Source organism: Atheta coriaria, unplaced genomic scaffold, assembly GCF_025399875.1.
Source record: "Atheta coriaria isolate IRGN ID8LTWV9N9 unplaced genomic scaffold, Caltech_Dcor_3.1 hic_scaffold_3_pilon, whole genome shotgun sequence".
Classification (NCBI taxonomy): domain Eukaryota; kingdom Metazoa; phylum Arthropoda; class Insecta; order Coleoptera; family Staphylinidae; genus Dalotia; species Dalotia coriaria.
The window spans coordinates 10,830,655-10,854,155 of NW_027045445.1; the positions used below are offsets into that span (position 1 = coordinate 10,830,655).

Below are 23,501 nucleotides of genomic sequence, written 5' to 3' on the forward strand. Positions count from 1 at the left end.
TAGTCAGCAATATCTAAAATAAAGTAAGAGGTGATTTGTCTCAATTTGTACAAATTCGCCGGATTTCGGTAGGTTGAGGTTCGACGCAATTCGATTTCGTTGCGCGAACTTTCTTGTCTTTGCAACTGTTGCTTTCATCGTAACTTTCATGCCAAATCTGCTATATATGTCCGTATATATTTTCGGATGGTCGGCCAATTTGCTCGTGTCACTTTCATCACACACGCTTGTAAATTCACCCATAACACAGCCGTAACATCCGCAAAAATGATCGTTTACTTTATTACGTTCTGATCAATTTATTAATCCCGCGAAGGAGCGCGCAACATGCCGTAATTTATGTTACACGATTTTTGCATACTTAAACCATCGCTGTATAAGGATTATGGAGAGTGATATTCAAAAGTACAAAAGTCAAAAATTTATATTTGGAATATTATCGTTTTTTTTTCGGATAGCGACAACATTTGTAGCATTAGATTGGCGCTGGTTGAATATTAGAAAGTTCCGTTCGATTTTTGAGTGCATGGACATGAAAATACGGCGATTATGTAAACTGGTTCGACAAGATCATTGTCACAACTCAACGTAATTTAATATTTATCCGAATTTCTAATTTCACTAAAAATTATAACTTTTTTTAATAAAAAATGTATTATATTAATAATGGACAAATATTACATTTCAAACTTGCTAAAATGTATTATTTTTTACTTGGAAACTAAAAACTTTTAATTAAATTTTACCATCGAAACATTTTATAATTAAAATCGAGGTGATGTTCTTTTAAAGTGAAAAATGTTTTATTTAATGATTTAAATAGTTTGAAACATATTGCAGGTCTTTAGCTAAGTATTTAGTCCGTATTCACATTACTATCTCGTCGTCATTATGAAACATTTGAATAGCTCTGAGTGTGTTTAATAAACTTGGGTATTAATCAACAGTAATTACAGTACATTCATAATACCCGCTAAAGTCGCTGGCAGTAAAGCGCGCGCGTTATATTATGCAGGTACATTCGTATTCCCGCATTTCGTAGGACTCAAACTCCTAATTTCGTTTTAGAGTTTACACAAACTAATAGCGACTAAAGACCACTAACGAGTGTGCGATATAACAAGATTTCAAATAATCACATACAAAATAAAATAATGCATTATTTGTCTTTCACTTGGTCGTTGCCGTTCTTGCGGTCTCGCGAAGAATACGAAGAGAAGGGATCTCAAAGTCGCGCTCAATGCTTTACTTAGCGCTGGCGCTGGCCGCGCGCACCATATTCGACTCGGCGCATCGCCGACGAGCGCGTGCGTCCAGTGCTTAAGTCAAACATCGACGCATAACAACACCAAGTGCGACCAAGAGACGCAGAAAAACACGACACGAACGCAACTATAACTGAACTTGCTGATACCCGAGAAGAAGTCTCGCAAAGTGCGTTCGCTTACGCGGCACGACGTTGCTCGCGGTCAGTGATTGTGCGCGGTGATTGCCGACAAGATGCCGCCGCCATCAACGGTTACCAACATACTCTTTATCTGTTTCATAGGTGAGCAAAAATAATTTTAATTTTTGATTTCCAAATAATTTTTTGAAGTTTTTAAATTATTTTTTATTTTAAAAAAATTATTGAATTATTTTATTGATGTGTAAAACTTGTTTAAAAAGTTGTGTAAACTTTCATTAAAATTGGTGAAAGTGATATGCGCAAGTGACATTTCCGGATGTTGGATGTTGAATGTTGCTGAATGATGCTGTATTGATAAAATCTCAGAGGCGAGCGCGTCGCGACATTAATTAAATAAACGCGGCTATGCAAATTGTTACCGATTTCTTCCACTTCCTGGCTGAATGCATACATTTCTATAAATGCATTTGAAAATAATGAAAACTAGAGCACATCTTTATTAAATAAACAATATTTTAAACATTCGATTAAATTTAACCTTCATTGCTGTTTTGGTCTTTGGAATATGTTTGGAAATAGCAAAACTATGTTAAATCTTGAATATTGACATTTAAAGAACATGCCGGCGTGCATTTATGATATTTTTATGCAATTAATGCTAATTAAGATTAAGACTATGTGTGCAAAACGTTCGCCACGTCGCGTGTGCTTGTCCTTCTGGCATGCACCGCTGAATTAATTAGCGCGCGGTGCACAAAGCGCGAAGCAGGCACGAATCGCCAATTGCGCGACGCATAATTCGCATAATTGCCCCACATCTAAGCCACATTCATGCATATGGCTTTAATATACACATTCAATTTACGTTTGGATAATAAAAGTAATGATCAAAATAAAGCAAATTGTTTTGAAGCAAGAAAAATCTTAGAAAAATCATAAAATGCCAAAAGAAAAAAACAAAATTTTACAACTGTTGAAGAAAATTATTAAATAATTTTATCACAACAAAAATGTAATTTATAAAACTTTATAAATTAAATTTTGGAGAAATCATTATTACGAGTCTCTTAATTTTTGTGACAAATTTATTCGTCAGCAAAAAAAAAATATTTGAAAAGAAATTTAATGAATATTTTTATTAGCCGTGTTTTCCCAAGATTATTCTCCCATCGATTGCACATCTGCGCTGGCACGAGTTGAAAAATCGAGAGTAATCGAGAAGAAAATGTGCAAATTACCGCTTGTCATTCACAATACTGCGCGTGAAGACGTCTTCGCCTTCGACCTCTTGAACGCCGAAGTTTTGAGCGGCGCGCATAATAGTTTTTAATTGGATTCGGCCCCGCCGAAGAAGTTTTATCAGTCCCGGCGAACTTTTCCCGGGCGAAAAACTCCAACTCGTCCGATCCTCAAGTGTCGATGTTTTCAACATTCAATTTACACAGCAAAAATTAAATAAATTTATGATTTAAAATCAGAATAAAAAAATTAATCAGACAAAAAATTAAAAAAAAAAAAAAAAATGATGGTAGATTATTATTAGTTTATAACAAGGTTAAATATTAATAGAATTTATTATGTAGTATGAACGCTAACATCTCGATTTATCTCGATTTGAGTTAAGTGTTGAGTGAATATTTTTATTTTAATGGGAGATGTTAAGGAATCGAGCATGAAGACTGCACGTTTAACCTTGTCCGTAATTATTTTCACTTTTAAATAAAACCATAAATGAAAAAAATAAACATTCACATAAAAAAAAAACTAATTATTTCAAAATATCTCATGAAACATGAAAACAAATTTATATTTACTGTTTTTACGAACAAATAAACTAAAATAAAATAAAATATAAAAAATTCATGCAGAAAAAATGATTTCTTTCTAAATTTTAATAAACACATTGAATATATTGATTAATTACTAGTTTTCGTTAATTTTCTTTAATTTAATACTATAACGTTATGCTAAATGAATAAATGCATCAGTGGCCGATGCTAAAAATCTAAATTTTCCGTTCTAATAGCCACCAACCAGCTACAAACATTCTTCGCGCATTTACTCGCGATACTATAATCATAATAATAAATATCTAGCAATCACCGAGTCAAATACCATCCTTGCAAGAAATTAATACTTTTTACTTACATGAATCTCTTTATTTCAAGCAATATTTCTTCATTTTTAAAGTGCGTTTTATGCGTTTAATTGTTTACGCAGTAAAATCGTTTCGAGTTCATGTGACTTAAGTCGTTATAACGCTAACGGGTTCCAACGTTGTCCATTCCCTGTCTCTGCATGACCTTGTCAACTAAATTCACTCGGCAAATCTAGTTCGAAGAGTGATCGTAAATTGCAATCACAGAAGCAATTTAAATATTTTATATTTTATCATGCATTGGAAATCGAACTATAACAATATTTCGTGTTTTATTTGCGTTTTTACCATTGATTGCAAAACTAAATTTTTAACGATATTTACATATCGCATGATTGATTTAGAAATGCCGGTGTTTTGTGATTTGAAATTGTTCGAATTCGTTTTCACGGCGTGCGCGCGCGCGCTCTCGGCATCCGGCTTAATCGAATTCATGCAGATAAACAGATTAAAAAGTTAAACAGTTTTACAATATCGACAGCGCTCGGAATGAAAAAGAGATAAAATAGAAAGTAACCGTGATCGAGATGAGTGACCGCCTTGAATAACAAACAGAAAAAAATAAGATTAACAACGAAAAACTTAAAACTATATCAAACTAATGGATATAGCAACGTATCAAATTGCGATGCGATTCGATCTTAATCATACCGAGATGATCAATTCAATGGAATTCGATTTAGGTAGCAAGAAAGTTGTGCTTTAATTTCGGGGCGTGAAATTGTAACAAAACGCTGCTCATGTCATACATCTACACTAATAATAATTCTAGATCATAGATACTTATACTTTGTGAAAGTCGCAGTGATTAAATGGAGGATGTTCCAATTTATTTGATTTTAACCTGCAATTGCCACTTTCATCTTTCAACTGTCTCCAAATCAAAATATTGATAGCGCTTTTATTTCACTCCAGATAATAATTAATTTTTTGTGATTAATTGGTGTAATTAAATGATTCGGCTGACCCAGTTCGTAATAATCTAAATTCGCTAATAAAAAACGCATTAAACGCAATTAATCGCTTGTCGCTGACGAATTAATCCGGCGATCAGATTAAGCCTAGATAGATCAATCAGATGATGTTGTTGTTTTTTTTTTCTCCAAAGTCAAAATATATTTATTTATGAATGCTGAATACAAATTTGTAATTTGTTCCGCAATAATTAACACATCAACTCATTAAATAAGTTAAAACACCGCGAATTACCGCATTACCGCACGTATTAAACAATCGCGTGAAGTTGATTCAGCGTTAATAAGTTGATTAGAATAGATTTGCGATTCGTACAAAGTGTGTTTACCGGCCATGCGGTTAAAATCAGCGCGCAGCGCACACACAAATCATCGTAATAACTAAACTAATTGTAAGCTCCAGTTAATTCGGGCCGAATCTAATGCGCGCTCGTCGATTACACGGCCTTTATATCGTCTAACCCGGATTCGCATGCGCATTTTGTTTCGATTTGAGGCGCGCTCCATCGAACAATTGCTACGGATCAATATTTACACGCAAAATCAATCAATTCTTACACTTTTTCGTACTTTAGAAACAAATTTTCCAAAAGAAAAAAAAAATTCTCAAGTTCTACTTATAAACGAGATCCATACCATTTTAATTCCTTGTATTTAAATTAATTTAATTAATTACTGAGCTAATTGCAGTGAAATGTGTGAAAGTATTAATTTCTTTTTAAACGCTACATTTTCCAATTTTATTTCAAGTATTTATAATTTTTTCTAAATGCATTTGCATGTTTACTAATGGCGTCCCCGCGTAAAATGTCTAACGGCATGCGCATTCTTTCCATCTTGAATTTTAATAACCAAACGTCCGAGTCAATCTTTAGCGACTCGGTCTCGGTCCACTCTTCGACCCAGACTCGAAACGCAACCATTCGCCTGGCATTAGTTTTAATTAATTCACGCTTGTTTGGCGTAACGCCATTCCTCGCGCGTAATTAATGCGATATTAATTTCGTGTCCGAGTTGATAACCACTACCAAAACAAGCAGACGAGAAAATGGTAATTTCGTGGCGCTAGTTGAGTCAAACCCCGTTAAGTGTGGTCAACGTGGCGCCCCAAAACTGACCACGGTTACATGTATAATATAGATATGAATTGTTTAAGTCCAAGGATGGCTTTTACGACGAGAAAAATTTGGATAATTGCCGGGAAAACCCCAAAAACAGCCCTTTTCTATAGGATAAAAGGCATTAAGATTCAATCATAGTTTTCGTTAAATAGTTGAATCCGAGATGGCGCGCTGAAGTGCATTATTAGCAATTCTTTATATAATTAATTTCTTTAAAATAAAATTGCGAATCTTATTGATTGAATTGACACATACTATATCTAGAACAAGAGAGTAAAAACGAATTACATTTCATTAAACACTACCGGGACTATATCGCGGGCAAAAGCTAGTAATAATAATAATAACAGATGTATGACCTTGGAATAAGACAAATTTATTTTCTTACAGGTTTGAGCAGTATTGAAGTAAATGGCGCGCCGTATTTGGGAAAATTTTTGGGCAAACTGACCGAATTGCATCATGGAGTTTCCGGTGAGGTGTACGCCGTGGACGCGCGCACCCTTCACATCAAGGACTTTACCTACGACGGACAAGGACCAGGTAAGACTCTTTAGCAAACTATTTCCAGCTTGCTTTGAGAGTTTGCGCCGCAAGTTTCCCGAGCGTATCCCGGTGAAATTCAGCAGTTTAGGAGCGAAATCATCTTCAATGGCAAAGTGTAGAATATAGAATGTACCAAGTACGTGGTTGCAGATGAGGTAGAATTTGATAGGAAAGGGAAAACTTACTAAGCAAACAAACCTGGCAGCCAAAGGACGAGTCGCGCTGGAAGTTTGTAATTTGTGTCAGGCTAGCAAGACTGATGATGTCTTATTAAAAGAGGTTATTCAAAGAACCCAAACACATAGCAAAGGAACAAAACTGAATTATTTAAATCTTGACCTTTGTGAAATCTTTTCTCGGCGCGCTTTAAATTCAATTTTATTTTCAATTGATGCTTTGCCCCAAGGGCAGTAGCGTTTGTTTATGTTTGGTGTGTATGTAAGCTGGGTGTTTGGAACGTTTGCAGCGGCGTACTTCTTCGCCGGAAGTTCGCGCGCGCCCGGAAACACTGGATTCCGCATTCGCGACGAGAACGGCAGTCCGGACGTGCTCCGACGCTACCGAAAAGAAGGTGTCACTATCACACTACCCGAGGGCAAGAGTCTCAACAACATAAAGTGGTTCTCTGTATGGTGTGAAGAGTATGAGGTAAGAAAAACCCTTTGATATTTTATCCAAAACTAATTGAATTCGAAAAGTACCCATGGAAAGATTTATAGACACGCATTTTCACGGAATTAATGCTATCATAAATTATGAAACACTTAAACTAAAAGAAAATGCAGAAATAATGGTGGTAATAAATAATTTTATCCTACAGCTGGAAAATATTACTCACATTGTTTGTTTTGTTCGGTTTCTTTCACAAAAACAAAAATAAAAATAAAACAATGTTATCTCCGGATGAATTAAGATTTCAACGGAATATCATAATTTTCCTCATAATTACGAGGACGTGTTCTCAACGCCAGCATCACTTGAATCGTGTGTTTAATTGTCATGTCTACAAGCATACAATTTAGCCACTAATGAGCTCTCTGCTCCGTACACAGTTTTCAACAGATGTCATTTACGCATCTACTCAATTCTAGGTTAACTTCGGCGATGTGAAAATTCCAAAAAACTTCGATTACCCGCGCCCGCAAAAAATTGACGGGTTGCGGGGTGTACACAATGTCAATTCCGATAACATCGTCATCGTTGATGCGCAAACCCTGCTGGTACCGAGTCTTTCCTACGATGGTGAAGCACCAGGTGAGTATCTTCCTCAATTATCTCAAAATATTTTATGTGGTGTAAATAATTCCGAATTTATACGATACAATGACAAAGCACGCATTAGATTTACCAACAGACGAAAAAAAAAGTAGTGGTTGACTAGCGTATTTTGTTGTGTGTAACCAACCCTCTAATTCCCCGCACGCTGGCGGCGTGTAGATAAAAATGCGTGCGCGTTTGATGGATGGCAACTGGTAACAGCACACCGCCGCCGCTGATCGAAAAAGCGAAAACGAATATACGCGTTTAGTTTTTTTCCGGTGTGCGGCAGCGAAAACTCGTTACGCTTCGAGCGCGCATCGAAATATGTTGGCTACATACATAAATGCACATAACGCGCGTATAAATTACGCTCAATCGTCCGAAACGAACCGGATAAATGATGTACTTCCGTTTTCATCATCATTTGATTATATTTTCACCATTTTCAACCACAAAAATGCCTAAAATAATAAGATTAACACAAAAGTCTAGCATTGGTATGAATGTGAATGAGAAAGGTATTTATCGATTTCGATTGACTCGCTTCGCACTTCATATCTCACCCTCACTTGGCAATCTCAAAGGAGCATCCGACTGCTCAAAGTGCCAGATGCATGCATTCGACATGCCTTTGTGGGACTCATCCCAGCAATGAGTCGATAACTCAATAAAGTGGGGTTGCTCCACGGCGCGCCCGTTTTCCGGTCTTCCGGTTTTCCTATTTCGAGCATATTTCTATTTTCTAGTCGTCCACGAATGCAATATTCTCTTGTCTTGCATTCCTATATTCTTATAACCGTTCTCTTTTTTTTCTCTTCATCTTTTCCGTCGACATATCAACTTGTACGAGTATTTTTGATTTGCTGCGATGCGTCGATTCCGGGCCGCGCTTCCTTTATAATTCAAGTACGCGGAGATCGAGTGGTGCAAAAGGCAAAGCGTTGTCTTTTCTCAATTTCCTCTCGCGTGTCATAAACATCGTCAAACATTTCTATTCCGCACGTCAGCTTAATTTCCGCATGTGGGTCTCACCCAAATAGGAAAAAATCTTTACTTATTTATTTTTTTGCTTCGTATAATAGATGCAAAATTCTGGGTCGGCAGAGGACCGAAACCGTCCCCGCAAGGGGTGCGCGTGCCTGATGAAAACGGCAAAGAGATCCCCTTGCGGCGTTACGATCGTAAGACGGTCGTGTTGACGTTGCCCGGCGACCTCACCGTGTTCGACATCGGACACTTTGGCATCTGGTGCGAGGCGTTCACCGTCGACTTTGGCCACGTGCAAATTCCGCAGGACCTCAACGTGCCGCCGTCGCTGAAAATGCTTGGCGTCAGTCCGCAGGTATGTGTCTCACACCCACATCAACACCTAATACTATCTCATAAAACATACCAAGTGTTTTAATCATTCGAAATCTTTTCAACTTTTAACTTTAAACATGTTGTATATATAATTTCTAAATATTTGTTGGATCATTTCTTTTTCTATTAATATTTATTAAAACATAGTGTATATATAAATAGATCGTGACCGTGTCGAATTTTTCGCTAAACCGTCGTCGGCATTCCGGTCGTGCGAGATGTGAGAGACCCAGCGGTGGTGCATGCCGCCACGTACTGTCCATTGTAAATTTAATAACGCCATCATCGCGTTATATGAGATCGGCAAATTGGCGCGACACGCGCGCACGACCCCCCTGCATACCGCCGGATGGCAGTTCATAATTAATTTCGTGAGTGTTTCAAAATGCATACGGATTATGCGTCATGAGCTCAAGCCAAACACAAAAAAACCAAACGCGATTTAATGTTAATGCCACTCTTTCAAGTATCTCCCCCGACTAGCAAGTAAAAGTAAAAGTTCTTTCTGTTGTTGCAGAAGCGACCTAGCGACTATCCAAGCGTCATCAACGCGCATGCGCAGTCGCAGTCGCAACCGCAGCGACAGCAAGTACAACAGCATGTCGGGGGCAGAGTGGACGCGACCACCTATCGGCCGCCGTCACACGCCGCTCTCTTCGCGCAGCGTCGTGCCGACCAGCTGAATTTTAACCCTAATCCCCCACAACAGCAGCAACAACAACAATCGCCGCAGGCGTTCGCACAAAATGGCCGACACGATGTGGTTAATCGCGACATCTACAGTCGTAATCACGCGCTCAACGCTATACCAAACGAGAATGCTATCGCGCACGCGCAATACCAACATCAACATAACCTTCAAAACATACAAAACTTACAAAATGTACAAAACAATCAGCAACAATATCATCAACAATTCAGACCCATTTTTGACGTGCAATATCAACCCCAACAACAACAACAACAACAATTTCAACAACAACAACATCAACCACAACCTAACCTCAATAATATATACCTGAATGAAAATTATTTGCGTAGGCCAGTTCCCTATACGCCTTTTAATCAAATCGCGCAACAGCAACAGCAGCAACCCTTGTCACAACCACAAATTCAAAATCGTAGTTTTCAAACAAACTACTATCAAATTGCACCAAACGCGAACAATTATCGACAATTCGGCTAAACATTTGGCTTGAGGCTCTTAAAATACGTAGCAAATTAGCTTTCTCATCACGTATTTATTTCTAAGTTTAACCTCTTTCACACTACAGGGTGTTGTTTTGAAATTTTCGGTTAACTTGTAGAAATTGTGTAAATTTTTTGTATATTTTTGTAAATACGTACCTGTACTCCTAACCAGTATGTATACTTAATTTATGGCCAGTGCATTAATTTTTTTTACCTAGAATTAATAAAAATTGCTTTATTTTCAAACAAAAACGAACATAACCCTCGTAATTTCATTAGAGATATTGCATAGACTTGTGGTTCTCGCTCCTTTCAGCAGTTCATTAGTGCGCCCCGAAAGTTGTAATTAATAGTCTCGGCGAACGGATTAACGCCGAATTAGCGCAATATTAATTAGAAATTTATAATCGCTAAACTAATCAATCCAGCCGGCAAATTGCCTCGTGTTTGTTTGCCTCTAATCATCTTCCACGTTATACAAGGTGCGACAGTAGTGTGTTGTATTAAAGAACGCGGAAATCAGCTGAGAATGTCGAGAGTTAAGCAAAGGTTAAGAGTTGAAAGATTTCGAATTTGGTTATGTAATTATGTTATGATTTATTGTTTGTTTGATTGCAGTCGAAGCTCAACTGTGAGGTGCTACACGACGACTTGGCATTTGAAGTGCGTTGGGCGGTCGCAGGCGACAGCATTGTGTTGCAACTGGTTGCAAAATTAGGTGAGTCTCTTAATGATAGGTGTGTGACATTTTTTCCGAGCGACATTAGCCGAACAAAACCAACAAGAATGAATTTGTTCTAAATCACTAATGGTATGCAACTTGTTTTGCACATTGATCATTTTAATTTCACCATAACCTCGTAAAAAAGCAATTAGGCGCGCTGTTTGTAGAAAAATATTTGGTATAATTAATGCCGACACCTACACGGCGCGAAGAAATAAACAATAAACAATGGGATATTATGACAAACGATGATGACACAATCGTTATTATGCAGACATGCAGAAATTGATTTCACATTATTGTCTGTCTATTAACCTCAAAATGGAGAGACGTCTAAACGTTCGCCAATTATAATAGCATACAAATCGCACTTATGTAAATGCCACCGTGTCGAATGGGCGAAAAATCGATAAAAAATATTAATGATGCATGCGCCAATATAGGCGAATGGATGGCGTATGGAGAAATATCTCGAAAACGAAAGTAAAAAATGCACACTTTCTCCGCCGCCCGGTTCATTGCCCTTCAAAACTGGAACCCACATGTTGCACATACAGGATGTTGAATAATATTCTATCCTAGTTCAAACCAAAAAATCAATTTCAATAGAACAGTTTTCTTATGGATATTTTTTATGTTTTATTTGTTTTTGTTGTTATTATTAGGAATAATAGCAGATGGAGTATTGGTTGCGTTATTGCTGTGATTTGTTGCGAGCGCCCCGAAAGAAAAGTGAAACTTTGCGCCATTATGTTGCGCGTTCGCAAGATGGAATGATAGATAATTGCGAGCTGACATTATTTATTACCGCACGGCCGGCATGCAAGCGATCGGCATCCAAGATGGCTGTTACGCGACCGATAGGAAACGGTTAATTTTACAATTTCTGCGATTCACTAATCGCATACGTAACTAATTCGAAAATTGCTCGGCACATGCGAAAAGGTCAAATCGAGTCATAAAATAAAAACGTCGGAATTTATATTCATGATTCTGATGCGATTAGATGGCTTTCGGTTGGTTATATGCATCATTAAATTTTATGCATTTTTTTTTCTTGTAGAAAATCGCGAATACATGTCCTTCGGTATTTCTGGGGACGAGGGCAGAAGCCAGATGGTCGGCGGCGACGTTGTGGTTGCGTGGGTCGACAAGGAAACGCTGAAAGGCTACGCTGAGGATTACTACTTAGAGGCAAAGTCGCAGTGCTCGGGTCCACGGGGATCTTGTCCCGATGCCAAATTAGCGGTAAGCACCAATTAAATTGATTGCTCCCAACCCGATCCAACGACAGCCAGCGACATTCAATCCCTATACATTCCAATTAATTTGCCTCCGCAAAGAGTCTTTAAAAAATCCGATCAGGAATTTGCGCTGCCATTATTTTTTATTTGCTGCTTTCAGGACAATTCCAATAACATTCGTTTGCTTAACGCTGCAATGGTTAACGGTTATTCAATTGTAACCTATCAACGACCTTTACGACCAGCGGATACCTACGATAAAGCAATCTTTACCAATCACTCGCAACCTGTAATTTGGGCCATTGGACCACTAAATCAACGCGATGAAGTGTCATTCCATAGCCAATACAACAAAAAGGATAAGATTATTGATTTCGGAAGAGCTGCCAAGTGGAATTGTCCCATGCCTGAAGGGGATCAACCTTCCATGAAACCAGTCACGGCTAGACCGGTACAAGCCGCGTATGTTGCTGATGAAGAAGAGAGAATACCTGCAACACCACCACCAACACCAGCTCCTACTAGGACACGAGGTCGTACTCCTGAACGTAGAGGTGGTTCAAACAGAGGTTCCCCTGCTCAGCAAATAGACAACGAAAGAAGTCAATCATCCCAAACGACAACAAGACAAAGAGGTACTCCTAATAGAGGTGCAAGCCGTGCTTCTACAAGACCACCAGCTACACCTGCGCCAGTATCAAATCGTAACGCATGGGTAATTCCACCAATTCAATGTGATGAACCTGATGATGGTGTTTTCTACGCCCAGATGGGTCCTACCGGCGGCAAACATGGATACCCAGCAATTACTGGTCATGTTGGCTGGGGTATCTGTTGGTATATCAACGGACTCCTCATTCCGGAAATCAATGTGGTTCGTGGTAAAACCTATACCTTTGTGGTAGAAGGTGGACATAACCCGGAAACACCCGCTAATTATCATCCGTTCTATATCACTGATGATCCAATTGGAGGATATGAATATAAAACTATTGAAGAACGACAGAATGTCACCATTTTTGCAGGCGCAGGTCAAGCTAAAGACGGAACTGTGCAACCTACTGGAATAGGGCGCCTCTGTCATTGGACCCATCAAGGTGAATCCGAAGCAGATGATTTTGATTCATTCGGAGCATACCAACGTACTCTAGAATTGAGATGTGATAAAGGTGAACCTGGAGTTATTCAATGGACACCTGATAAGGACACCCCTGACACAGTCTACTATCAATGTTTCACACATAGATATCTTGGATGGAAGATTAATGTTTTGGACTCTTGTGAAATCTCGAAAGCCGCTAGTGAAATTCATGAAACAGTAGTTGCTCCCGATTCTGAGGTTGATGCTGAAGGACCAAAAGATGACTTAGCCGATAGTCCTTCAATTCGAGTAGAGACCAGAGTAAAACCCAACAATTTGGAAGATGTTTTAAACAAAAACGAGCAGATTATTTATGAGAAAGACACCGTAGAAATAGTGAAACCTGTTGTGGAAGAGGAAGTAATCAGTGAGACTACTCCAAGAATTGATAAAACTATTCAAGAACTCCCAGATGTAGAAAAAAAGTTTACTTTTCGTTCAGATAGCAGAAAGAACCTTACTTTAATACCTGGATCTCTTGGTCCTCATGGACCTCCAAGAATACCTTTTGGTCTGGGTCCACAGATTATGCCAATGGGAAAAGTTGTTCTACGTCGACCATCTGTACATCACCAAACTGTAATGGCGTCAATGCCTCGTCCCACATACGTAAAACATCGCAGACCTACCATGTTCGTGAAGAAACCCATCTACAGACCTTATATGAAAGCTCCAATCAGTCGGCCTTGGATGGGACCTCCAATGAAGTATGAAAAACCTTTGATATTCTCAATGCCACCACCCGGGGCAATGATTAGTCGTCAGCCAGTACATCCTCCAATTCCCATGCATCCACCTCACAATGTAATCATCATGAAACCCCAAAATAAACCAATAGTAACATCACGCATGCCAGAACCACAAAAACTGAACGCCGAACCGAATGTGGAAGTATCCAAACCTCAACCTTCAACAGAACGATCCGAGACAATTTCGTTCAATGAGAAACCTATCAATGTGCAAGCACAACAATCAGCACCTTCAGAAAAACACTATAAAACCATACTTATTCCAATGAAACAAGCAATTAACACTGGTTTTGACCCATCTTCTGTGGTAATCGAAAGTGGATTCAAACCCATTATCTCCAAAGACATTGAATCCCGCGTGGGTCAAGTTGACGGACCAGAAATTGAGATTGAAAGTGAAGCGGGTGTTATTGATGAAACCCAAGCAAGCGTAAACTCCGAAACAAATAAAGAACCCACTGCCCAGGCTACGGAATACTTCGAACCAATGTTCATACCTTCACCAACTATCGACATGAAGAAGGCTTTGAAGAAAAAAATCTACGCTTATAATAAAATGATGAACGCTGCCAGGAGGTCAACTCACTACGGTCGCGAGTATGAATTTGACTTGGAAGAACCTGCAGGAGCTGCTAATGAACGAGTAGATGCCTACTACCTTCCTCCTGATACACGACGCTCCAAACCAATCGAACGTCCACGTCACCGAAGCAATATTGACATGGCCCCTGGAACAGTTATCACCTTTGATGGCAGAAAAGTATCAGGTGCAAGTCTCACCGCTCGTGGTGGACCAGTTGTATCCCTCACAAGCAGATCCAGTAAGGGTGCTGAACTTTTAAGACATCCACAATCAGCCCCTTTTAAGGGGGATCTGCCTCCGCTTAACCTCAAAGTTGATCTGAACGCCCCACAACTGCAAAGCAGATCGTTGAATAGGGAACTTGACCTCCCTGCTGGGTCAATCAAGCAGACCATCACCCTGAGGGAATTACACCCTTCACAGGAAGATGAACTTGTGCCGCTAGGGGTTAGCGGAGAAGAGAGGAGCAAAGCAAGAAAGAAGAGAGCCGCGCATCATACGGAAGAACACACCGCCCAACAAGAACAAGAGAGGAAAGATAAAGAGAAAAAAGAGAAGAGTGCAGCCAGCAGTGTACAAATAACAATGAGCGCAATTCTAGTATGTCTAGTATTTCAACATTTTGTTTAGATGTGAAGAATGAGTATGATAAGTAAAATATGACTAAAGTTAAGTATTTAAAAGCTTCTAAGCTGATAAATTTTTTCGAAAATTGACAGATTTTTATACATGTTGTTTATTTTTACGTGTTTTTTGTGTGTATATAAAGCGGAACCTCGAAATAAAATATTGTTAAACTAAGGACCCCCTTGCGACTTCGTCGGAAACCTTATCGTATCACCCTTGCGCCTAAACAACATCGTAACTAACACGCATGTCTTCCCCCACCACTTTTCGCAGGTTAACCGCAGGTATAAAAGGACAACGCGTAATCGTGCCTGAATACTCCGTCAGTTACTATTAATATACTATTTCTGCTGTACTATGAGCAAAGAGTGCGGCATATTGTATACTAAGTTGCCTATATTACAACTTCATCTCAGCATCTAACTTGACATTTGCAGTCTGCATTGCTTAATAACGCAAAAAAATACGGAAACGTAACGCCGTCGAATATTTAAATAATTTCTACTAAATACACACATTTTCTAGTTTAATTATTTTTTGCAAGGTCAATATTTTACTACTCGTGATTGGAATTTATTTCGGTTTCACTTCCGCCTCTGCTCAGACTAGAAACTCAGACAAAGCAGACTATGATTGACGTTTGTGCCAAAAAAAAACACACAAAACCACAAATCCAGATCACAAAATTCCATCCAGCGCAAAATATAAATAATAGCAAAACCAAATTAACTAATATTACATTAGTTAAATTATTTCAACGATTATGCCATTGTTGAATAATTATTTAAATACTTAAATTGAGCTAACTTACGGAAGGTCATGAATAAATGCATGACGTAAGTTATAATCACAAAGGTGATTTACCTTGTAGCAAAAACTAACGAAACCAAAAGCCAATGAACAATTTTCGACGGTACGTACTTATATTTCTTGGATATTCGTCAGGTTCAAGTTCAATACACACGCAAAAATAATTTTGTAATAAATATGCTGTTTTCATTCATGGCCTGATGACACCAAAAAACATATAATCTATAAATGGTGTATGTTCGCATTACTTGACATTAATTAACACACAACCAATAGGTACTTAGATCTGTGAAGGATGATTCACTTTTACTAGATAGATACATCAGAGACTAAAATTGAATAAGTTTAATTTAATTAGATCAATAGAGCAATGTTTACGCACGTTTTACGCATGTTAAATGCACATAAAATGCATCCAACAAGGTCAATCGCATTTTTTCAACTATTTCTATATTCTATTGCATTTGCAGTGCACTTGAATGATACAAGATATAAGTAATGAATTTTTATCTCGTAGTTAAGCCATTAATTAGCTTGTTTTTCACAATATACATAGCACATTGTATAAGTGGCATTAGAAATAAACTCTTTTTCATGCTATTATTCATTAACAAATGTAAATATATATGTATGTGAACACGTCGTTCGTGTACGCTTCGTTAGTAATTCGATATTTATAGAATTTCTTTAATTGTTGCTCGTTATAGAATTACTTACGAAGGACTTTTTGAAGGTTTGGTGGTAAGATCATTCTGAATGTAGGTTATTTATTTGTTTTCTTCCACAATTAATCCTTCAAAGCATAGAAATTAAATGTGACAGAAGGAAAAACAGGCAGAGTGTAATACCTTCAAATAGAATACTATGTTTTATGCAATAATGACTTAAGTAACTTTATTAGACGCATAACCAAAAAGATATGTAGCTTTTACCCGCGATTTCGTCCCGGTAGTGTTTCATAAAATGTAATTCGTTTTTACTCTCTTCTTCTACACATAGTATGTGTCAATTCTTTCAATAAGATTCGCAATTTTATTTTTAAAAAATTAATTAGGTATATGAAGAACTAGCTTTAACCCGCGACTTCGCTCGCGTTGAATCCATCAAATAAATATTAGAAATCATTATACATAGTTGAAACGGATTGATAGAAAGAATGTATATTTCACTGCTTGGCTAGGATTGTCTATGTGAAAAAATTACTACATGCAATAAAGTTTTAAATTTTAGATGGAATGCTAGATGGCGTTAAAGTAGTCAATTAGCCAGATGTAGAGGTATTGTTGGCTAAACAATTTCTTTATTTTATTTAAAAAATAATTTTTTTTATTAAATAAAAAAGTAGCCTATAACTATTCCGGGACCATGGGGGACCACTAAGAATATGTGTACGGATTTGATGTTGACGTAGCTGTCGGTAATACAGTGTGATGGTACTATAGTACTTAGGTGTGAGCTTCATTGCTGGAATGCGAGATGGCGTTAAAGTAGTCAAATAACCAGATGCAGAGGTGTTAGTGACTAAACAATTTCTTTATTTTAATTTAAAAAATAATTATTTTTATTAAATAAAAAGTAGCCTATAACCTATCGGGGACCACTAAGAATATGTGTACAAATTTTCATGATGATCTGTTAAGTAGTTTTTGCGTGAAAGCACGATAAACTTCAGGACATACGCATTTATAATATTAGTAAGGATTGCTAATAATGCACTTCAATGCGCCATCTCGGATTCAACTATTTAACTATAACTATGATTAAATCTCAATGACAATTTTTATCCTATGGAAAAGGGCTGTCTTTAGAGTTTTCTCAGCAATTATTCTAATTTTTCTCGCCGTTAAAACCATCCTTGGACTTTAACGAACATTTAAAAAAAATAATTTGCGATTCATTTTTATATTATAGATTTGATTTTCTTACAAGAAACTAAAAGAAAGTTGTACTCGTACGTACAAATAATTTAAATAAAATAAGTATACAAATTAATTAAAGCGTTTAACATTGAAAACTACCACTTATACAGATCAAAAAATTTGCAAACCTCGACAATGCAAAACAGTTTCCTGATGCAGATATAATCAAGACTCACTGCATGCATGCATGCGTTTTGATTTGGCTTGCTAATGAATGCACTTGATTTATGATTTGTTGAAGTGCTAAATTGTCACATTATACACTTAAATGCCGGAACAAGTGGTGATATTTCGATGATTTGTGGATACTTTATACGCGATAGAATTACATTTTTAATTGATTTTAACAAATTAAATTAAATATATTTTTGTTAATATTTAAAAATGCAACATTTTAATTACAACCATTTCTTTGCATAGATTAATTTAATTTATAAATGATATTAATCATCGCGCGTGTCGTAAGAGTATCGACAACTGGAAACGTAAAGCGAGCATTGCATATTGCTGTATATATTATTATAATACGTGCACAGATGCGAATTGAACGTAAGCAAACGCGTGTACGGCTGTACTTCCTCATGTCCTCATTACAGCACGCATTTCCCATGTTCCCATGCAAATGCGTGTCTTTGAACTACTTTGCCGAGAGGATAAAGTCATTATAAAAACGTTGACATAGACACTGATTCGATTTCAATTGCAATTTGCCAAGTTACACGATAATATAATTAATATATGTTCCTGAATGCGACGCGTATTTGAAGGATATAAATAGAAAATTACTTACATTTTCGCAGTTTCACAACAGGGGACTTCGATGTGGTAAACAATGACACAATCTGTGAAACAAACAGAAAAAATAATGAAATTTGCTTGTTAAGTTAACAGCGAAAAAAATTCTAACCTCAAAATTTATATTTTCGACAAGATATTAAACAAAAGAAGAGTAAAACACATAAAACTGAAAGTTATTCACTGATTAAATAGTGTTAAATAGTGTTTTGACTTTGTTACACATAATTGCTCTTAGTTATTTAACATTAAACAAACACTAAATTAAAAATATTGAACGTATTCAACGCGCACCGAAACTTTTTGACAGAACTGTCAAAAGTGGTTCAGGTTACCGCGTCATAGGTTAACCAAAAAGTAAGGTTAGAAACACCAAGAAATCATCATAAAATTTCCAAAATAAACCAGTAATTATCATTGATTATGTCTAAAATATTAATGTTAGCACATAGACTTATAACACCTTTCAATTAACGCTTAATTTATTACAAATCTGTGCATAATTTACCTCACACTCTGCAAAATCTGCACAAGTCCACCTCGTCCACCTCTTTACCTGAACTTGACTTTAACCTAACACTAACACGCTACCTAACTACTAACTCCAAACAAAAAACGCCAAGTTGAAACAAATGCGCATCGACTTAACGGACTTAACAAAAGCAACGACCGCGCAGAAACATTTCTCACTCGCATACAGAAGATAGAGCGAGCGTGGCGCACATTCGAAAACGCGCTCGTTGATCTTCCAGCAGTATCTAACGTCAACGCAAGTGTGCTACGTTCGTGTACTCACTGACAGTTGAAACGATCAAAGTGTGTGTTCAGTGTTGTGCGTTGCTCAGCTGCTAACCAGTTCGTCACAAATTTGGATTAAATATTCGATTTTCACTCAATTCCCATTCGTTGCACCCCGCAACATGCAAATATTATCCACGGTGCGCGCATTCAACCTACGCATCGATTGTCGCACGAGTACTCAGTGATAAAATGCGTCAAACGTAAAACACAAGACTAGAAAGTGCGCGTTTAGGTTAAACGATCATTTTTTGATTGGGAAAAGTGCGAAAATGTCGTCGAAGGAGCTCGCTGATGTGAGCTACAACAGCAGCAACTATAATATTATCAGGGATAGAGAATTAGGCAGGAAACGTAAGCTCGGCTATGATGACGACGTCCACAAAAAGATCTACTCTAACTTTGATGCCTATGTCAGTGATATTCCTATGAATAAAGTTAACACAAAAGGTGGCATTTTCAATCTGGAATTTAGTCTTGATGGGTAAAATTAATCCAATGTTTACAGATAAATGTATTATAATAATTTGTTGTTTTATTTGTAGAAAAATATTGGTTGCTGCCTGCGAGGATGAATCTGTGGTGTTGTATGATGCATCAAATCAAAAATGTGTGCATAAAATTGAGAAAGCACATAGCAATTGTGTAAATTGTGTCAGGTAATCATTATTTTCATTTAATCCAACAAAAAATAGTTTTGTATCCAGATTATAACCTGCAAAACATGATACACACTTTAAATCTTATTAGAATGCAAATTTGAAAGAGAATTGTCTTAAATGATAAATGTTTTATGATTATTAACATATTGCATGCTTAAAACATCAGCAAAATTCAATAATTACACATTTTTCATGCTAAAACATCTACAAACTACAATACTAACACAATTTTCATTATAATTTCTACTTCTCGATAAGAAATAAACAAAACCCAATAAATATTCACTTAATATTTGTTGTTTCTAGGTTTATAAACCACAACACTTTCTCAACATGTTCAGATGACAGCACATTGAAACTCTGGGATACACGAAGTCTGAAAAAATGCACGCGCACTTTATGCGGCCACACCAACTGGGTGAAGAACATAGAATACTGCGAGAAGGATAATGTCATCGTGACTTCCGCCTTCGACGGATCAATCTACACCTGGGATCTGGCGCAGAATAATAGCGAATACAATTGTTTCTATGACAGGGTATTCGAGATGAACGGACTGATGCGCACTAAACTTACAGCAGATGGTAGCAAATTAATAATTGCGACCACTACTGGTTTCCTCATGGTTATACATGATGTTGACTTGAAGACTATGTTTAATGACTTGAAGGCTTTTAGGGTAACAAATCCCACTTGATATTTTTAAGTTGAAATTAATTAATTTGATTTTACAGCCCAATTTATATAGACTTATGCAATTGAGTGACCAGACTTTTCCTGCAGCTACCATGTACAATTACCTCTTCGCTCCGAGTCGGAAGCGAAACAGGATTGAATTCATCGATGATTTTCCGAATGACGCTGAAGTGATTAGTTCGATACAAATCCATCCAATGGGTTGGAATGCTTTATCTAGAAATATTTGTACTGACGATAGTCGTGAAGTAAGTTTTATTCATATTAATTTTTCTGCTTTTCTTAAAAATATGTTTTTTTAGTGGACTTGTGTGCATGATATCCAGACAAGAGATCCCAGTGATTATACATACACTGTCGTTGACGAATCAGCTCTCCCTGATGAAAACCTTGACGAAGAGGAGGAACCACCTCCATCGGATGGTTACCGCATAACTGGTTTGTCGGATATCTGGGTGGGTTCAATGTCTAATGAGCGATTCAACACCGAACGCAATCGGCAGGAGATTACTGACCTTACAAATCGTGGTTCATTCTTGGGTGTTATCAACTCAGGGGTTAACTGTAGTCATATGTTTAACCCGTATTTTCGACACCGGCAGGAGGACCGCTATCGTATTATCAAGAATCTGCCACGTTTAACGCACTACGTTGAAGAGGTGACCGGTTCAGGCAAGGGGTATATTAAAGAATTGTGTTATTCGACGGATGGAAGGTTGATTTGTTCGCCGTATGGTAAAGGTGTGCGTTTGTTGGGTTTCAACGAGCAGTTGCAGGAAGTGTGCTATGCAGTGCCTGACAAGCCGCGAGAGTTGTTTACTCTTGCTACGTACAAGGACTATCACAGCAATGTTGTACTATGCTGTAAATTCAATCCACAACATTATCAGATGGTCAGTGGGTGTCTAGGAGGTGAAATTGTTTGGTATCGCCCGATTTTATAAGGTGTTTTTCGAACCAGTTGAAATGTAACTTATAATATTTAATTTATGACTGGAAAACAAGTTTAAAAGACTGGAATATGAACTATTTAAGTTGACTTTGTGCAATGTTACTGGGCATTCTGAGCGTCGTTTGTCAATCATACATAACCACACTTCGTTTTTGGAAGAGGTTATGCGCAACAGTGCAGAGCAATATTTCGTTAGTTTTTAAGCAATTTGAGCCTTTTCAATAGTCGCGTACGATTCGTCAACTCCAAGTGTCTACGGATGTCTAGCCCACGTTGGTCTACGACACTACAATCACTTCCTTTACGTAGGAGCAACTCTATGATGTCGTCTTGTACTTCCAGAATAACTGTAACAGATGCATACGAATGAAACACCAAACATAGCTGAATATTTCGTGTTTCATTTGATTACCAGCTCGTAGTAATGGCGTCCATCCTTTGTCGTCCCTTGCGTTGATTTCCGCTCTGTGTTTAAGTGCAAATTTCACAGCGTCCAGGTTATCTCCATCTATGGCGTAGTGTAACGCTGTGCGGTCATTGATATCTCTTAAATGAATATTAGCATTCTTTTCGAGTAAATATTGAGCGATGTCGATGAATGCATAAAACAAAGCTATCATTAATGCGGTCCGATGGCCAATTAATGATTGTGTGTTGGTTTTTGCGCCGAGGGTGCACAGGAATTGTACCACGTGTAGGTCTGCACGTTCAGTGGCTTGCATCAAGGGTGTTTTATCTTCCAGATTCGGTGTTTCTAACAAAAATGGCCTGAAATGTTAAAACTTACTTGAAATATTGACTTTAACACTTGGTAATTGAAGTGAAATTACTTTGCGATGATTATTTTGCGTATTGCGGCTGTTTTACCGAATTTTATTGCTCTTGTAAGATGTTGCACGTGGTGTTGATCAATGGAGGTCGCCGCTTTGAACTCCAACCAATGCGATTCAACATCATTGTGGATTAGTTTGATTTTAAACGAGTAACATCTGCACGGTTGTAAATTAGTTATAGTTGTTTGGTTTTTACGTCCCCTGGAATCAAAATAATTAAAAATTTACTTGGAATAATTTATAGAATGTACCAATAGACTATGTGCCATTCGTCAATATCATTCTTAATGCGCACATCATAGATACGCTCATGAGAGGGTTTAATTTTAGGTGGAGAAGATTTTTGAATGCCTCTATCCAGGTGAGAATTGTCTTCTATTGGAGGATAAACATCCTCCCAGTTTAAAATAATACTGCTTTCTTTGCGAGCGACAATACGCGGATTGTTGATTGCTTCGAGCGACATGGCGCACTGAATTTTACGTTAACATTTAAAGTTATCGTTAAGGAACGTGTTATTGATCAAACAATGAACTAAATACGACCTAGTATAATACAATTCAACTTGGTACAATCGGTACAAGGTATACAGTTAAATAAAATGTTAAATAAAAGCAAAATGCGCAAAATATAAAGAAATAATAGTTGTTGATAATGATAGCAAGGGGGCAGCACCTTACGGTAACATTATTAAAGTGTTTACCAGTTTAAATAATCTGTGTTAATATAACTAATTAAAAATTATGTGTAAAAAACTTTAAAATAATCTTTAGGTGATTTTATAAATATGAATATTTATATGGTGACGGTTTATGTCGGTAAAAAGTAAAAAGACATTTTGGTATGTATAACTTGTAGCAATACTGTGCAGCCCATGCAGGCACAGCAGGAAACAAGTTCTTGAAATGTGCGGCGCGAACAACCTTCTGTCTGCTAATAAAATGAGCA

General features: G+C 37.4%; 4 protein-coding genes across 8 annotated transcripts in view; 2 read left to right on the plus strand and 2 right to left on the minus strand.

The window, feature by feature from the left end:
* The window catches only part of cpx (synaptic transmission protein complexin), a 98,893-nt gene extending 79,628 nt beyond the window's left edge, over positions 1 to 19,265 (minus strand). For 3 of the 4 annotated variants that reach the window (XM_065299225.1, XM_065299220.1, XM_065299221.1), the window contains exons 1-2: positions 19,121 to 19,265; positions 18,608 to 18,659 (exon numbers count right to left, since the gene is read on the minus strand). The gene's annotated coding sequence lies outside the window, so the exon portion shown is untranslated. Of the gene's footprint in view, positions 1 to 18,607; positions 18,660 to 18,724; positions 18,751 to 19,120 lie in introns of those variants that run through there. The other variant, XM_065299223.1, reaches the window with a different exon arrangement.
* LOC135789407 (protein Skeletor, isoforms B/C-like) lies at positions 1,283 to 15,262 on the plus strand. Of its 2 annotated transcripts, XM_065299210.1 has the most exons (8): positions 1,283 to 1,549; positions 6,052 to 6,204; positions 6,674 to 6,855; positions 7,299 to 7,461; positions 8,550 to 8,809; positions 10,639 to 10,738; positions 11,808 to 11,992; positions 12,149 to 15,262. In XM_065299210.1, the coding sequence occupies exons 1-8, from the start codon at positions 1,501 to 1,503 to the stop codon at positions 15,089 to 15,091; spliced, it is 4,035 nt and encodes a 1,344-aa protein (XP_065155282.1). In that variant the 5' UTR covers positions 1,283 to 1,500; the 3' UTR covers positions 15,092 to 15,262. The 2 variants fall into 2 exon arrangements, with proteins under 2 accessions (XP_065155282.1, XP_065155283.1); XM_065299211.1 differs by lacking the exons at positions 10,639 to 10,738; positions 11,808 to 11,992; positions 12,149 to 15,262 and adding an exon at positions 9,347 to 10,469.
* A 152-nt stretch (positions 19,266 to 19,417) lies between the features above and the next one.
* Positions 19,418 to 22,109, plus strand: LOC135789410 (DDB1- and CUL4-associated factor 10 homolog). Its single transcript, XM_065299217.1, has 5 exons — positions 19,418 to 19,894; positions 19,956 to 20,069; positions 20,379 to 20,751; positions 20,807 to 21,016; positions 21,071 to 22,109. The coding sequence occupies exons 1-5, from the start codon at positions 19,683 to 19,685 to the stop codon at positions 21,710 to 21,712; spliced, it is 1,551 nt and encodes a 516-aa protein (XP_065155289.1). The 5' UTR covers positions 19,418 to 19,682; the 3' UTR covers positions 21,713 to 22,109.
* Positions 21,738 to 23,478, minus strand: flip (ankyrin repeat and SAM domain-containing protein flippy). Its single transcript, XM_065299218.1, has 4 exons — positions 22,805 to 23,478; positions 22,551 to 22,754; positions 22,133 to 22,488; positions 21,738 to 22,067 (listed from the first exon to the last, which is right to left on the minus strand). Exons 1-4 carry the CDS (start codon positions 23,017 to 23,019, stop codon positions 21,913 to 21,915), a joined length of 930 nt encoding a protein of 309 aa, XP_065155290.1. The 5' UTR covers positions 23,020 to 23,478; the 3' UTR covers positions 21,738 to 21,912.
* Positions 23,479 to 23,501: the final 23 nt, after the last annotated feature.

What these genes read in the sequence shown, in the direction of transcription:
- flip (XM_065299218.1), bottom strand. Translation starts at nt 23,019, where the DNA reads ATGTCGCTCGAAGCAATCAACAATCCGCGTATTGTCGCTCGCAAAGAA. An exon ending in CGCAAAATAATCATCGCAAA is followed by an intron (nt 22,489 to 22,550) that starts GTAATTTCACTT and finishes TTAACATTTCAG; the next exon opens with GCCATTTTTGTTAGAAACAC. An exon ending in GACGCCATTACTACGAGCTG is followed by an intron (nt 22,068 to 22,132) that starts GTAATCAAATGA and finishes CATCTGTTACAG; the next exon opens with TTATTCTGGAAGTACAAGAC.
- LOC135789407 (XM_065299210.1), top strand. Translation starts at nt 1,501, where the DNA reads ATGCCGCCGCCATCAACGGTTACCAACATACTCTTTATCTGTTTCATA. An exon ending in ACTCTTTATCTGTTTCATAG is followed by an intron (nt 1,550 to 6,051) that starts GTGAGCAAAAAT and finishes ATTTTCTTACAG; the next exon opens with GTTTGAGCAGTATTGAAGTA. An exon ending in TATGGTGTGAAGAGTATGAG is followed by an intron (nt 6,856 to 7,298) that starts GTAAGAAAAACC and finishes ACTCAATTCTAG; the next exon opens with GTTAACTTCGGCGATGTGAA.
- LOC135789410 (XM_065299217.1), top strand. Translation starts at nt 19,683, where the DNA reads ATGTCGTCGAAGGAGCTCGCTGATGTGAGCTACAACAGCAGCAACTAT. An exon ending in CTGGAATTTAGTCTTGATGG is followed by an intron (nt 19,895 to 19,955) that starts GTAAAATTAATC and finishes TTTTATTTGTAG; the next exon opens with AAAAATATTGGTTGCTGCCT. An exon ending in AATTGTGTAAATTGTGTCAG is followed by an intron (nt 20,070 to 20,378) that starts GTAATCATTATT and finishes TGTTGTTTCTAG; the next exon opens with GTTTATAAACCACAACACTT.